The 14,527-nt window shown below is 40.4% G+C and overlaps 1 protein-coding gene across 1 annotated transcript; it reads right to left on the minus strand.

Moving 5' to 3' along the window:
* Window positions 1-45: 45 nt before the first annotated feature.
* Window positions 46-6,807, minus strand: gabrp (gamma-aminobutyric acid type A receptor subunit pi). The gene is made up of 10 exons (XM_020629735.2): window positions 6,502-6,807; window positions 5,193-5,275; window positions 4,940-5,052; window positions 4,770-4,837; window positions 4,459-4,676; window positions 3,468-3,550; window positions 3,012-3,149; window positions 2,762-2,914; window positions 916-1,109; window positions 46-830 (listed from the first exon to the last, which is right to left on the minus strand). Exons 2-10 carry the CDS (start codon window positions 5,243-5,245, stop codon window positions 498-500), a joined length of 1,353 nt encoding a protein of 450 aa, XP_020485391.2. The 5' UTR covers window positions 5,246-5,275; window positions 6,502-6,807; the 3' UTR covers window positions 46-497.
* Window positions 6,808-14,527: the final 7,720 nt, after the last annotated feature.

Raw genomic sequence — 14,527 nt, forward strand, 5'->3', positions numbered from 1 at the left:
GGATTTCTTCTTCATTGAAATTCAACATGTTCAGATTCATTGATTTTTTCTTTTAATTTCACATGAAATGCCGTAAAAAGAAAAGAAAAAAAGATGTGATTCCATAAAAACAATGTATGAGAGCCAAAACAAGATAAATACTTAAACATCAGTAACAGAATGAAGGCATTTCAATGCAGCTCAGTGTAGTGTGGTGCAGCTCAGGCAGCCTTTTGTTTCAAACTCATCCTAATTTTAAGTATTGAATTGTCTCTAAGTAGACAGACAGAGACTTTGTATCATTGTTTTGACATGCTAATATGACAGCAGCAGTTGCTCAGAGTTTAATACACAGAAGAAAATTCAGATTATTACTATCTTTAGATTTCATACATGAGATTGAAAACGGTTTTATGGTCAGTGTGGATCCAGGCAGTGGTGACTGGTATTGGGTCTCAAATGAGGTAGAGCAGCTTCAGGATGGTGAAATTAACAATGCAGCAGCTTGAAACCAGCGCTCAGAGGAAGAGGTAGTAAAGCCAGTAGAGGATATTGACAAACAGGAACGCCGTGGGGAAAACGGTGCGAGCGTGGCGATCAATGTTGTGTGGATTTTCTACAGTGAAGATGGACGCGGCCCTACGTGACGCACTCTTCACTGATGACAGGGTGCAGCCTCGTCCTGGAGCCTTCTCTTTTAATGCTTCATTACTCTTAGTGTCAGTGTTGACAGACTGCACGGCGGGCTCCTCTGCGGTGGAGGCGATCTCCACAGACTGGTTTGGTTGGGTGGAGGTGACGACAGGGATGGAGCCGTTCCCGTTGGATTCATTTAACTCCTTCAGAAGCTCCTGGAAGAAAGATATCAAACTGACAATTCTTTCATCTTTAAATCAAGAAATGTCCCCCTAATCTGATGGTAATAAGCGTCCTTACCCTGTATAGGTCCTCTATGGTGTGGTTCTGCATGGTGTAGAAGTGGGCACAGGCGTACTCCAGCAGTGCACCGAAGATGAAGGTGAAGCAGATTCCCAGATAAACATCGATGGCCTTGATGAAGCAGTTGGCATTAGGGAGAGAAGTGCGGGCGCCCATCATAAGTGTGGTCATCGTCAGAACTGTTGTCACTCCTGGAAAACATGTCACAGTGTTTGGTCAAATTGTGGCTGAATCTCTTATCCACGTATGGGGTGTCGATGTGTAGATACTTGTCGTCAAGACGCTTCTTCATCTCATTATCTGATCATTCTGATCTTTTGCTCTTTGACCTAACTGGCAACTAGTATCAGTAAATCTAATACATTCAACCTTTAGGGCATGCCCTCATTTTCAATTCCCAAAAGTACAAATACAGATAAGGGGAAAATAAACAAGCAAAGAAAGCAGAGTGCAGTTACATCCATCCTGAGTAGTTTTTAATCATGTTAAAAATTGACCAATGGTAACAGATGAATTGAGTTTAAATGTGTGTTGTAAAGTGTCTCAGGTGTGTAAAGGACAAAAGGTAAATCAGTTTTTTCCAAATCTATTGTATACTTTATTAATCCCTTAGGGAAATTCTGTTTTACACTCTGTTACTTTAGAGACATGTTTCTCACACACACGTCTCATTGCACACATGTAAAAACAGGACCTGTGGACATGCATTAGTGAAGAGATGTCAGAGCAGGGCTGCTACACATTGCTATGCAGTGAGCGCAACAAAGCAGTTGGGAGTATGGCTCAAGGGCACTTCGACAGAGCTCAGAAGGTTCCCTGGCAGACCAACTTCCATATTTTGGTCTGTACCAGGACTTGAGCCGGTGACCCTCCGATTCCCAACCCAAGTCCCTACAGACTACTGCCGCCCCAAGGATTTAGTGCTTCCTTTTGGAATTTGGAGCGAGTTTGATAATGTCCATTAGCCCAGTGTAATGAAGAGGAGCTGTGTGTGGTTGTAGATTTCCAGAAAGAGCTTTATAAATAAATAACAGCCAATGCCTGACATGTCTGACTGTTAACAGCCAGCCAACTTTATCATATAGGATGCAATTATGACTGGAATAGCTGTCCCCAAAGGAAAACGTAAATGTATAATTTCTCTGTACCAATACCCTTTTTTGTCTAAATGTTGTGGTAAATGAACAAATGTGAAATTGAAACGTGAATTGTTAATCCAATCAGACACCAAGGTATTTATACTGAGAGGCCCCTTAAATATCATGACCCTCCAGTGTTATAATGGGTAAAATACTGTCTTCACATTCTCTGGCTCAATGGAACCGCATGCATTTAGTTTTATCTATGTTCATATTCATTTCAAATCAATAAAGTGCATGTTCCAAGATTCCAAGATTATTTCAGTGGCCAACTGTGCAGTGTCTGTAAAGCAATACAGCACGGTGTCATCAGCATAAAGATGGTTCTTACAGTCTGTCAGTAGTGATGTAATATTATTGGTTCGATGGTAGTGCTAAAAAGTAAGGGGACCCAATACAGTACTTAGTAACACTCCCCTCGATAGTGGTTAATATACCTGGTGATCATTTCTGCTGAGGGTCAATCATGTTGAAGTGCTTAAATTACGATCATGGATCAATATATTCTCACAAATGTTGACAGCTGCTGGCCTCTGTTGATAATCAGTTGACCTAAGGGTGCAGTTATTGAGTGACTAAGAAGAGGTTGGTTTAGCAATGAGTGTAAAAGGATTATTTATTCTATATTTCTATGATGATTAGCCATGGTGACGCTCAAGTCTGCAAACATCACAGTCAGGAACAACAAGAGACCCGTTACTGACCTATGCAGGTCCTGGCTGGAACAGAGGACTGGCTGATCCAGAAAGAAACCCAGGAGAGAACCACCAGCAGAATGGAGGGAACATACGTCTCCAGAATAAAGAATAAGACGTTTCTGCGCAGTGCAAAGTGCAGCACCAGCTTTGGGTACTGTCCTGTGTGGAGACACAAAAAAAAGCATGGCTTCTCAGGAAGAATTTAAAGACGTGGAGAAGATGGCTTTATTGCTACAAAAAAAGTATCCTACTGTACCTGTTTCATACACAGCCTCTGACACTGTTGTATAGTAGGTCTCTACACTGTACTGAGCCAGCCGCAGTGTATCCAGACCCTTTACTGAATCATTCCCTCTGGTCCAGTAGAACACCACATCCTGCAGGTTATACCCCCCTGACCACACACACACACACACACACACACACACACACACACACACACACACACACACACACACACACACACACACACACACACACACACACACACACACACACACACACACACACACACACACACACACACACAAAGGTTTTATAATTAAGGTCTGATGAATCCGACTGTCCAGGGGAAAACAGATCATCCTCAGTTTGATACTCACTACACTGATGATGAAAATGGAGATGAAGTTGATGAAATAATTGTCTGTGTCCTTTAACACACTTGATGAAGGTTTTTATGGAGATGCCGGTGGAGCTGGCAGGTACTCACAGCTCTCCAGCTGCAGGGTGCACACCTGTCTGTCCATGGGGTACTTGGTCAGGTCCATGTTGCAGGCGATCGTAGCTGTGATGCTGTCGTGTAATAAGAGATCATTAGAAACCCTTCCCCTGAAACACTGTTACGGCTTTGATGTCGAACAAGGTCGTTAAAAATGAATCAACACAAAGAAGTCTCCCAAATGAGAGCAAACACAAGAACAAGGAATCATATCTGACGTGTCAGCATTAGTTGATTCAGTCTTGATGCATCGGTTAGATTCATGTTGGGATTCAATGAAGTAATCCCTTAGCACATTGTCATGTCCTATTTGAGTTGGAGTTGTAGCAAAATATGCAGATTTTGCATGAAAAGCTAGAAACATGGCCAACAAACTTTAACAATGACAACACAAATCTTTTTCACAATCTTAAGTATTCAATGTACAAACATAAAACAAAGAAATGGAAACAAAAGTCAGTCCCCCTGCTCAGGAAAAATAAGGACATTCCTGCACGACACTGCCCTTTCTGACCCTGAATGAAGCCGTCCAGTCACAATAAAAGTCTGTATCAGGGTGACATGACAGATTAAAAGACAAGACACATTCTTGTTCTGTGGCCAAGGGGGAATCTGCCAATCTTCACTAACACAATCTGAACTATCCAAGGAGCGCAAGAAATACAGAAAACATGGCGGCATTCCCTTCAGTTATATGACTGAGGGATGATACATCATGGATTTTTTTCTTTTTTAGGCTAGCTTAAAGGCCAGTTTACGGTTGATTACCACGCAAATGAAGAAAAAACAGCAAATTAAGAAGAAGAAAACAAGAAAAACATGTTTTCTCTTTTCTTTCTTCATCGTTTAATTGATCTTCCTCCAGCTCAATTTCCTCACACAAGCTCTGCTCAGTCTGTTTTTTTTACATCTTCAGGTGCATCAAATGTCAGTAAATGTCAAATCAATACTCCCCCCTAAGCATTTAAAGGATATAATGTACCGGAGAGCGTAGAGAACAGTTCCATTGCTGAAGATGCGAATGAGGCGGTTTTCCACCGTGACGTCATGCAGGAAGGAACGCTTGGAGTCCGGGATGAAGGTGTCAGGGATCCAGAGCAGCGAGACCAGGCGCCCGTCCACACTGACACTCTCATTTCCTGGAAACACCAGGCGAGAATCACGCCACCTCTGACGGAGGAAGATGGTTGCAGTGTAGTCCTGAAAAGATGATAAGGAAAGGAGATGAGGCCTTGATTTAACACAATATTTCAACTTAAGGCACACACAAAAAAAGCAAAAAGAGGGTAATACCATGTTGATTTCAGAGATGGCGTCAATGCTGGCGATGTCAAGGCTCATCCCAATCTCAACAGGACCCTCTGGCAAAGGAAAGATTAGGAAATAAGTCACTTTTCATGTACAAGCAAAATCGAAATGTTACTTTTGCAGGTACCAAAAATCACAAATTGAGCTTTTATCACCGTTGAAATTAGGTCTCAGGTAGCGGTTGTATCCTTTCATCAGCTTCTGAATGGTTGGCAGGAGCTGGGAGTCGTTCCAGTCCCCCCAGTGTGGGCTTGTGAATGCATAAGCGCTGGTGACGATGACAAGAATTGAAAAAGAAATTAACCAGGAGGAAGGAAATGGGCCGTAAAGAAATTGCACTTAGATAAATATACAGTAAATGTCAATATGAGCTTATGTTGTTAACCCTCTACTTGTGTTTTCTCTCACCCCTGTGTGAAGGTCCAGCAGAGGATCAGGAGCGTCTGCAGGTGGGTGGACATGATGTGGGTTTGCAAGTAAGGGGTCAGCAGCTGTGCTCAGGGAGTTGTGAAAAATAAAACACAAGAAGCCTTTAGTCCACAAATCACCTTTCCTGCACGTTGACATTTTATAGGCTAACACTGTTTCTCCATTAGGTGGCAGCGCCGTTCATATTGAGATGAACGTGATCTCAACCTCAGGGGAAATGTGCAGCGCAGCAGACATTCTCGCCCTCCTTCTGATGTTATAAAACTCAGCTTCCTTCCAGCCCTCAAACTTGCAGAATGCAGCAGCTGCGTCTATCGATCTTCCTTGTTTCATGAATACATTAGTTGCTGCTCCATTTTGCTGACACTCACACACTTTAGAAAACACAGTAAAGACCAGCAATAGTGTGAATAAAGCTACATTAAAAGCTTGTTTTTGAGTTTTCTTTGTGCACACAGATGTATTTTATTGTCTGTCACCTGTTGATTTATGTGGCTCCTGCCTCATGGTTTATTCACAAAGCCTTCAAGAGAACTAATCCAGTCTCTAGCTCATCAAGGATTCCCCTGTTGTCAGACTTTCTCGCCCCGTTTCTTCCCTCTTTTTCTCCTTCTACAGATCAGTCTCTGTCATTAATGCACTAAAGCCCTTCCCTCCTCTTAATTTATTAATTACTTTCATCCAAATAAAGTAAATCAAACATGTGCTTTTGCTGCCACCTGTTCCCAAAGCAATATAAGAAAGACACTAGACCCTGAGCCTTTGCAAAGCATGTCCATTACATATACAATGTATTATTCACACAGCACTGTCATTATAAATAATGATGCATATGAGCACTACTGATTCCCTTTTCTAACGGCTAATAAATTACAATTCAAAGGCAAAAGATGTAATTATGTCCGACTTGTTTTTCCTCACATTGTGCTGGTTGATGATTTATTCATGCCATTATGTTTTCCTAGTTTCATTCACTTTCTCTTTCACCAATTTGAAGCTTAGACTGAACTCCCAGTTATTTGGATTCAATTAGCCTCTCCTCTCATTTCTCTGCAAATTTCACTTACTTCCCTTCAATGCTTGCATAAACTGTGTGAAATAAAAACATTTAGTTAAATAGTATATCTTGTTGTTTTTGTCTCTTCATGCAAATCCCAAATTTTTTTTTTTACATTTGATCTTTTTTCACTTTAAAGGTAAATATTATTTTTAACATTTTCCAGTTATAAAACTCATTTTTATTTTAGTTTTTTGTTCTTTGTTCTCATCACTGCTCTCTTTCTCCTACCTGTTTCAGGCTTCAGCTTTTCTTTTTTCCTCCTCCGGTCACCGCTCTCTCCTTTGTTTCCTCCCCCACGTTTCTTCCTCTCTCTCTCTCCGTCCCAGATGTTGTGTGAGTGGCTGAGATTGTTTTTTTCCTCCTCCGTTATTAAATTATTTTAATCCCCGTATTTCTTCCACCTACCAGTAAACCTCAGTATCTTCTGTTGTTAAAGTCCTGGTGTGTGGGCTTCTGTTGGTGGTTGTACTGTCTGTGCATCTCCCTCTGTCTCTCTGCACAGCTGTATTCATCTCCCCACAGAGACTCTGTGCACCCCCCCTCACTCCCTCTCTCCCTCCCTCGCTTTCTCCCTCTCTCTCCTTCTCAGCTTCTCATTTAAGCTGCATCTCCTCCCCCTTTGCTCACTGCCCTCCATCCTCTACACACATACACAAATCACACCTACGTATGTATGCACACACACAAAAATACATATCGACTTTGATACCCCATATCACTTCTTTTCAATTCTCATCCTCCCCCTCCCACTTTGTTTTCTTATAGCCCCTAATCTCCATCTGCTTCCATCTCTTGCAATTTACACCGACGCTCCACTGCCTCCTGGGCTCCCATGTCTCGTTCTCTCATGCCCTCTCCACCCTCACCTCCATCTCTGTTCCTTTGCATCAACGTCACTATCCCAGTTAGTTCCCTGTTGTCTCTACCTCCCGTCTCCATCTTCACAGGACACAGTTGGACTTCCATGAAATAAAAAGACTATTTCAATTATTCTTTTTTTCTGACATTAAACTTAGAAAATAGTATTCTCGTATTTTTCTGACTTCTGCAGCTCACAATTTAAGATTCACACATGTAACCTTTTCTATAATAGCTGCTGGTGTTGTGATTTTCGTTGTTTCAATTGGCTGAAGTTACTTTTTTTTTACTTGATTGTGAAAAAAAGGGTGAAACCAATACAATTGCAAGACAATACAAGAAATACAGAACATAGTGAGGGAGGACAGTAAAACAGTTTTGAACTAATCAGACAACAGAGATTTACACAAATTAACAAGAACACTACATAAAGTGAAAACAATAACCAAAACAAAGAAACAGGTGGAAGGGAAGAAAGAAAGAAAGAAAGAAAGAAAGGAAAAAGGGGCCTAGTAATGAGAATGAGAGAGGATGTATCAATAAGCATTTCTCTCTGAATGGGTATAGGTGTGTGTGCCTCTAGTTGTGGTAAAGGGGATTTGGTGGGGATGAGGATTAGGGGTAGAAGGTGTAAGGATTTCAGACAGAGGCTTGACTGCTCATGATATTGTGGAAGGAGTGGCTGTGAATGTTAAACCGATGATGTCTTTCTGTCCAGGCCGCACCATGGTAGTCCCCAAACTGTTACGAGGGAACCTGCCAACTGAGGTTGCTGTGGCTTACATATATTATGGTCTTTAATGTACCTGGCTGTTGTTTTTTTCATGCCTGAGTGCTGAAAGTAATAGTGGAATGACACAAATTTGCCAAGCAGATATGTCTTTTTTGGATTTTAGTAAATAGTTTGATATTTAGGAAAAAGAACAGCAACAAACCTACTTTTTATTTATCTATTCTTCCTTTGTTTTTAGGTCATTCCCTGCCAAATGTTGTACTTGTAACTTTTTGTACTTGTTAATATCATCATTTACATCATACACTGTGGTACTATGGTTGGGGTGTATATTCTCCTCTTGTGAGGATATCCTCTTGGTGTAGTTTGCCAGTGACTTTTATTAAATAAGATGAGAGAGAAAAACTCCTGGGTGCTGGACTTGAATGCTGGACTGCATCAATTAATCATTAGGTATACCATAAAATCCTGGACCCTGTACAAACACCATCTCCCGACTCTCCAGCATCACTGACTTTTCATTTAAGCATCTTTGAGCCCCTTCTTCACTCGGTCCCTTTTGCCCCCCAGTCCTACATTCCTGATGGCTTTGGCTTATCACAGCAGTCACCCACAGCCGGAAGACCAAAGCTCTTTTACAGATTGTTCAGGTTGTGATTAATCCCTATTAGCTCTTTGTTCTGTGGCTCTGGAGCAAAGATTCAGCTCTAATTATATAGCCTGAACTCTGAGGGCCCGCTGCTAGGAGATCCACTTTATGTGAAAAAGCCTGGAGGGTATACAGCCTAATAACACCTGATGAGATTTCAGTGCAGGCGCTCAATTTGCAGCAACCTATTGCTTCCCAGCCTGTATTCTCCAGTCCTGACTATTTATTGGTTTCTAACAAGCTGATATGTGGCCATCATTGGTTATTAAGCAGCTCAATAATTCATGTAGTTCTCATGCTCTCTTATTCTTAATTTCATGCTTGGGTATCTGTATTCCTGAATAAACTATTTTTACCCTTAATGATGATGGGGAGGAGTGTAAAACGAACACTGGATAATCATATTTGCATCCACCCTGATAATGATATGAACCAACACTCTCTGCTCTCTGACAGTGAAAGAGACAAATGAAGACATCTGTGAAGTTCCTGAGGATAAGGGAGGGAAGGTTTGATCTGTGAGTTAAGGGTCTAGTGAATAATTATCGTCAGCTCAGGGACGACAGAGTGGCAGACAAGTCAATGTTACTCAGTATCCACTTGGTTGCCTCTGCCTACCTGCATGCATATTAATGTCTCTGTCACATCTACAATGAAAGAGTCGGGTTTGATTCTAATTTCTTTCACAAAAAAACTAACTTGTTTATCCATATCTACCCACCTGTCCATTTTTATAACTTATTCATAAGCTAGCTTACTTTACATATTTTCTTGTTTGTTGCTCTGTCTGCATGTTTATGTCATAGCACACATAATCTACCAGTTTCAAGCGCCATTGTAGCAGCTTCTCTGTGTAAATTCAGTTTGTGTCCTTTAAAATTCACAGAAGCTTCATTCGGTTCAACACAAATGTTGGAAATGTGCCAAATGCTAATGAGGCCAAACCTGAATGGGACACAAAACTCTCCCCAGTTGGTCTCTTTAAGCCAAAGAAATGTCCCTTTGGCCCAGTATGATGCACTAGCTTAGCCTACGTAGGCCTACTGTAGCTATGTCTATACAGTGGATAGTGATGATTAATTTAATCATCTCTCACCATAAAAGTCTTACAGGCCTATGGAGACTTGTTTTACAGAGTTTTTGCAATTCAGCTAACTGAATCAACTGCTTGAGTTCGCTGATTTCGAAATTAAGGGGAAATGTAAAAAATCTGTAAAAAATAAAATGCATTATAACCCCCTATGGAAGTACTCTAACTGGTTGCTACTGTTTAAGAATGATGTCCAACTAAGTATTCAAAAGTTACATTACCCAAAGACGTAGGTCAGTTCAATTCTAAAAGGTTATGCTATTAGCCTACAGGTGAAGATTAGCAGGTAGCTAGCAGCATCAGGTAGACTATTTCTACCTGTTATTATCTGCACTAGTGCTAACTCTGCTAACTGTTAACTGCAAAGAACAGTTACATTTCAAAGGAATAATCAAATTATTATGGTACTTTTCATATGATCTGTCTGTTGAGCTAACACCCTGTAGCAACAAGTTTGCTAACAAAGGCCTACAGTAGGTTATAGGCTTTAAAACTGTATACAAGGCAGACTTTTTGAAACACATACAGTACTGTTCTAAAGTACCTCTAACTGACTCATTGTTGAAATAATTCAGTCAATTGTAAATACTAAAAATGTAGTAAAAGTTCTAGTTTGAATCTGACTAAAAAGGTAGTGTCATTGTAAACAACTCTTCATCTAATGCTTGTGCTGCATCAAGTCCTTCATGTTCATTTCTGTAACTGGCCCCTGTTTGACATTTCTCCTAGTTAATATTTCATTTTAAATGCCACCAGTTTCCTGTGCTAACAACACCCACTGCCACATGGTTAACACCATCAACCTCCCATTACATGTGTCACTCATCTCTATGATTGCTCCACCTACATTTTCTCACCTTTGTAGCTCTCAGATTCTCAAATCCCCTTCCAGCCATCCATTCCTCAGTCCTACCATCCAATAAAATATGCATGCCACGTTCTCCCCTATTATCTTCTGTCCAGTCATGAACAACTCAATGCTGCACTTTGGGTCCTTTCCCATCAAGTCCCCTTTCTGTAATTGTCTTTCTCTAAATTTCATTTTTTTCCTCTCTTGGCTCTTCAACTGGATTTCTATTTCCCCGTCTCTGTTAGTATGAATTAACATTTTGACGACGGTGACGTTTCAGGTTATGTTCCAGGCACCAGGAAATGGAAACGTCACTACCCGCTCGTTGGCCTGGGTGATTTGCTGTCATGTGGCAAATGGAAATGTCACAGGACATCACATGATGAGAGGGACAGAGATAAATCTCTCTTAAATGACTTGTGAAGGCTGCCATATCTGGGAGGAACACATATAAATTATTACAGCGTAGCCTCTGAGCACTGTGCGCTAGCCTCTGCTCTGAGCCAGCTGTCATGTCTCCCAATGACTGTTGTATCTATTTAGAGCGGACAAAGTGTCTTTTGCTTTTTTGGACAACTTCTTAATTAAATGTCCTTTCACATCCTTTAAAGTGTACTTGTGCAGGCTGTTGTCTTTTGTGCTTTGGCTTCATCAATGGCAGAATAGAAGAAGTTCTTGTGGATCTGTTTGTGCTGTTTCTCATAAAGTTTATTCTCTGTGATTGCACCTGTTGATCCCAAAGTATTCCGTGGTTTGTCTCCTTCAACACCTGTCTGAAGGACTCATTTATCCTCCTTGCATCTCTTTGCTAAAGTTTTGGCTAAGAGTTTTAATTCCTTTCCTGCACATGATCTGATGTGTGTCTTTAGCCACCTGGTCCCTCAAGAGCAACATCTCCACAAAGGTATGATTAAAAACCTTGTTCAATGTTCATCGGGCATGGCACAGCATTCTGTTTGGGACTGGGAGCAGAAACCAACCTACAGGGCTTCTAACCATAACAGCATTTAATGCCTCAGTACAATACCTTATTAAAAGTACTGGCTCTCGGAGGATTACACAACATGATCAAATAATTGCTGGAGCAAATCTCATCTCCAAACAGCCCCTAAAGATTCAAAAGTGTAAAGCTAAATGCCAAACGTAATGAAGGCATCAGTACAGGCTTAAATGTGTTATAGTCTTTAAATGGACCCAAAAGCAAAACTCGGAGACAAGGGTGGTGGGTAAGAGGGGTATTTACTGCAAAAAAAATTAAACGGTTGCCGATCCACCACGGTGTAGGCGGAAATAATCTGGCATTTTAGAAGAGATGAACCAGGGTATAAATGCAGCAGCAGGTGATCACTGATGACGATCAGGTGTGTGAGTTCAGAGAGCTAAGGCCAAACCAAAAGCAGACCAGGAAATATACAGAAAAAATTTGCAAATGTAGAAGTTAATTGCCATGCTCTACCTCATGAAAATGTTAAAATACATCACACAGTTTATGTTTATGCCATTGGTTTCCTTCTGAGAATTGATTTAACCTATCAAACATGAACTATGAATGGATTTCGTGTTTATAGATTTTTTTTTGTTTTCATTCAAACAATTTAAATAAAAGATGTTCAGTTAAAGAGACAGCACTCATTATTTTACATTTTATTCTCAGGGAAATCTCATGTAAGAATAAAAACTAAGCTCTCAATCTAGAGGTGATTTGAAAATACAACATAAAACATTTTCAGGGTTAGGGAGATTGTTGAGTGTAAAAGTCCTCTCTTAGTCCCTGAAAAAAAAAAACAGCTTGTGGAAAATCAGAATGGATTTCTTTAAGGGTCATCTGTTATTCGTCTGTTATGCCTCTTGATAAAACAAATCAATATATTCCACAAGATGTTTTTTGACAAGACACATGCAGTCTTTTGAAGATGAGTTTAAAAGCGGTCCTGATTGAGAAAACGTTTTCAGTGGTCACAGTCACACCAGCATTACTTCTGGTTCACTATAAGAGCTGCTGCCTTTCCGATAAGGACTTTTGGGATTTGGAACTCAGACGGAGTGAAAAATAGAATAATCCAGAGGGACATAAACAGTTTACTCCCTCCATGTTAACATCTTATTTTATATCTTCAGTTGACTGCCACTTGCAGGGTCTCTGAGGTTATAAAAACTTCAATCCCTTTGGAAGACATCACCGCACAACTGACAACAACTCCACTTTGTTTTTGTGTTTGGGGGTTGTTTGGCCAATGATGAGTGATAATCATCTTCAGAACATCAAACTGATATCATTACCGGCTATAAAGTCAGGCATCCACCTGAAGAAGTAAGTCATTGAGTCTTTGATCTGAGTTAAGCTGGTAGGGTCGATTATATTTGCATGATTTCGACAGACTGTTATCCTTCTCTCCTGATAATAACACAGAATTATCCAATCATATCATCCAACCATATCTTTATCAGCCATGCATTGATCCTTAAGTCCTCAGGGATAAACTTGCACATTCTGCAATAGGCAAATGTTGTGTTGCTACAATAATAATATTGATTTTACATCATTAATTAAGGCTGAATTTGTTTTGGCCAAGAGCACGCTCATGGAGATTAAAGTGAGCCAAACTCTCCTGTCCAAGCAGCTCCTTTCTGCTCTGCCCTCGGGTTCACTCAGGTGGTTATTACAGCTGTCAGCAGCACAAACTGGAAACTTCTCTCTGTGGACAGCAGAAGAGGAAGGTAATTAAATATTAATTAAGAAAGTAGGCTATACTGAATTGAAGTATTTGTATTTATTTTTATTGTATGTCTACTACACATTTAACCAATGATACACATTTTGTGAAGCTTTGAACTGATATTCCAAATTACTTCCGACAATGTTTAAACCCAGAGAATCCCTTATTTTAGTGTTTCCCAAACTTCTTTCCTCCCCTATTGGTATCTTAGAAAAACAACAAAAAACAACAAAAAAAGTGATACATTGCTTTCAAAAAGTAACATCCATTTAAATTGTTTTCATTGATTCATTGGGCGGCTGTGGGTCGACGGAAAGGTTGAGGGTTCAATCCCCAGCTGAGCAACATGTCTGATGTGGGCAAGACACTTAACCCTGCATTGCTCCCTCTGCTACTGTGGCAGTCTATGAACTATGATGTATGTCGCTTGGGATAAAAGCGTCTATTAAGTGAATTGTAACATTGATAAAAATCCCACCAGAATCTGCCTACATACTTGTTCTTTCCAAAAGACCTTTGCATACATTTCCAGTGATGTAGAGGTTGGTTACCAGATTGGAAACAAATGTTTGAACATGATTTCATTTCATATGTGCAAATCTTATTTTGACAAACCTCAGAGCAGACAGAGCTGGGACCCCATGTTTGCAACCAATGCCCAATTTAATTCCTTCTTTTCATTCTTCCTGACCGCCATATCATATATTGACAAAGTCATGTGACCAGTGATGACATAAACTGTCCCATTCTTGCAGGTAATCCTTTTTCAATATGCCCACTTCATAGTGGTTAACAGCTCCTTAGCTTGTGTTAGCAATGCATGGTACTGACTGGTGGTCAAGGACAATAAGTATAGATGTAACTATGGTCCTATATCTTCTCAATGACTGCCAGACTTCATTGAAAACTATATATCTTCATGAGAATACTCTATAGGAACATCTTTTTTGATGATATATGATGATATATCAGTCTTACTATATCCCAGGACTTGTGACTTTATGATAAAAGATACTCCACATGCACAGGTTTGTAAGGGATCACATTCAGGGCTAAGTACCACCTTTTGGTGGTCACTAACCAATGATGACATCATTAAACTACGTCTCTTGTTATCGTTCTGAACTAAACACACAAACTTTATTCAAAGGAAAAAATGGTCCCTGGAGCACTGTTTGGAGCTAAAAAAGCTACCAGGAGAGTTACGGTTTAACTGTTGCAGGCCCTCCACCATAGCTTCTCGCGCAGCATTTTATCTTCAAACAGTGTCACGGACCAAATTTTCCTCTGAGGACACTTTGTGTATAGAGTTATGAACATACAGTATACCACAGAATCTGTACACTTCTCCAACTTT

This window comes from Labrus bergylta, chromosome 9, assembly GCF_963930695.1.
Source record: "Labrus bergylta chromosome 9, fLabBer1.1, whole genome shotgun sequence".
In the NCBI taxonomy this organism is placed as follows: Eukaryota; Metazoa; Chordata; class Actinopteri; order Labriformes; family Labridae; genus Labrus; species Labrus bergylta.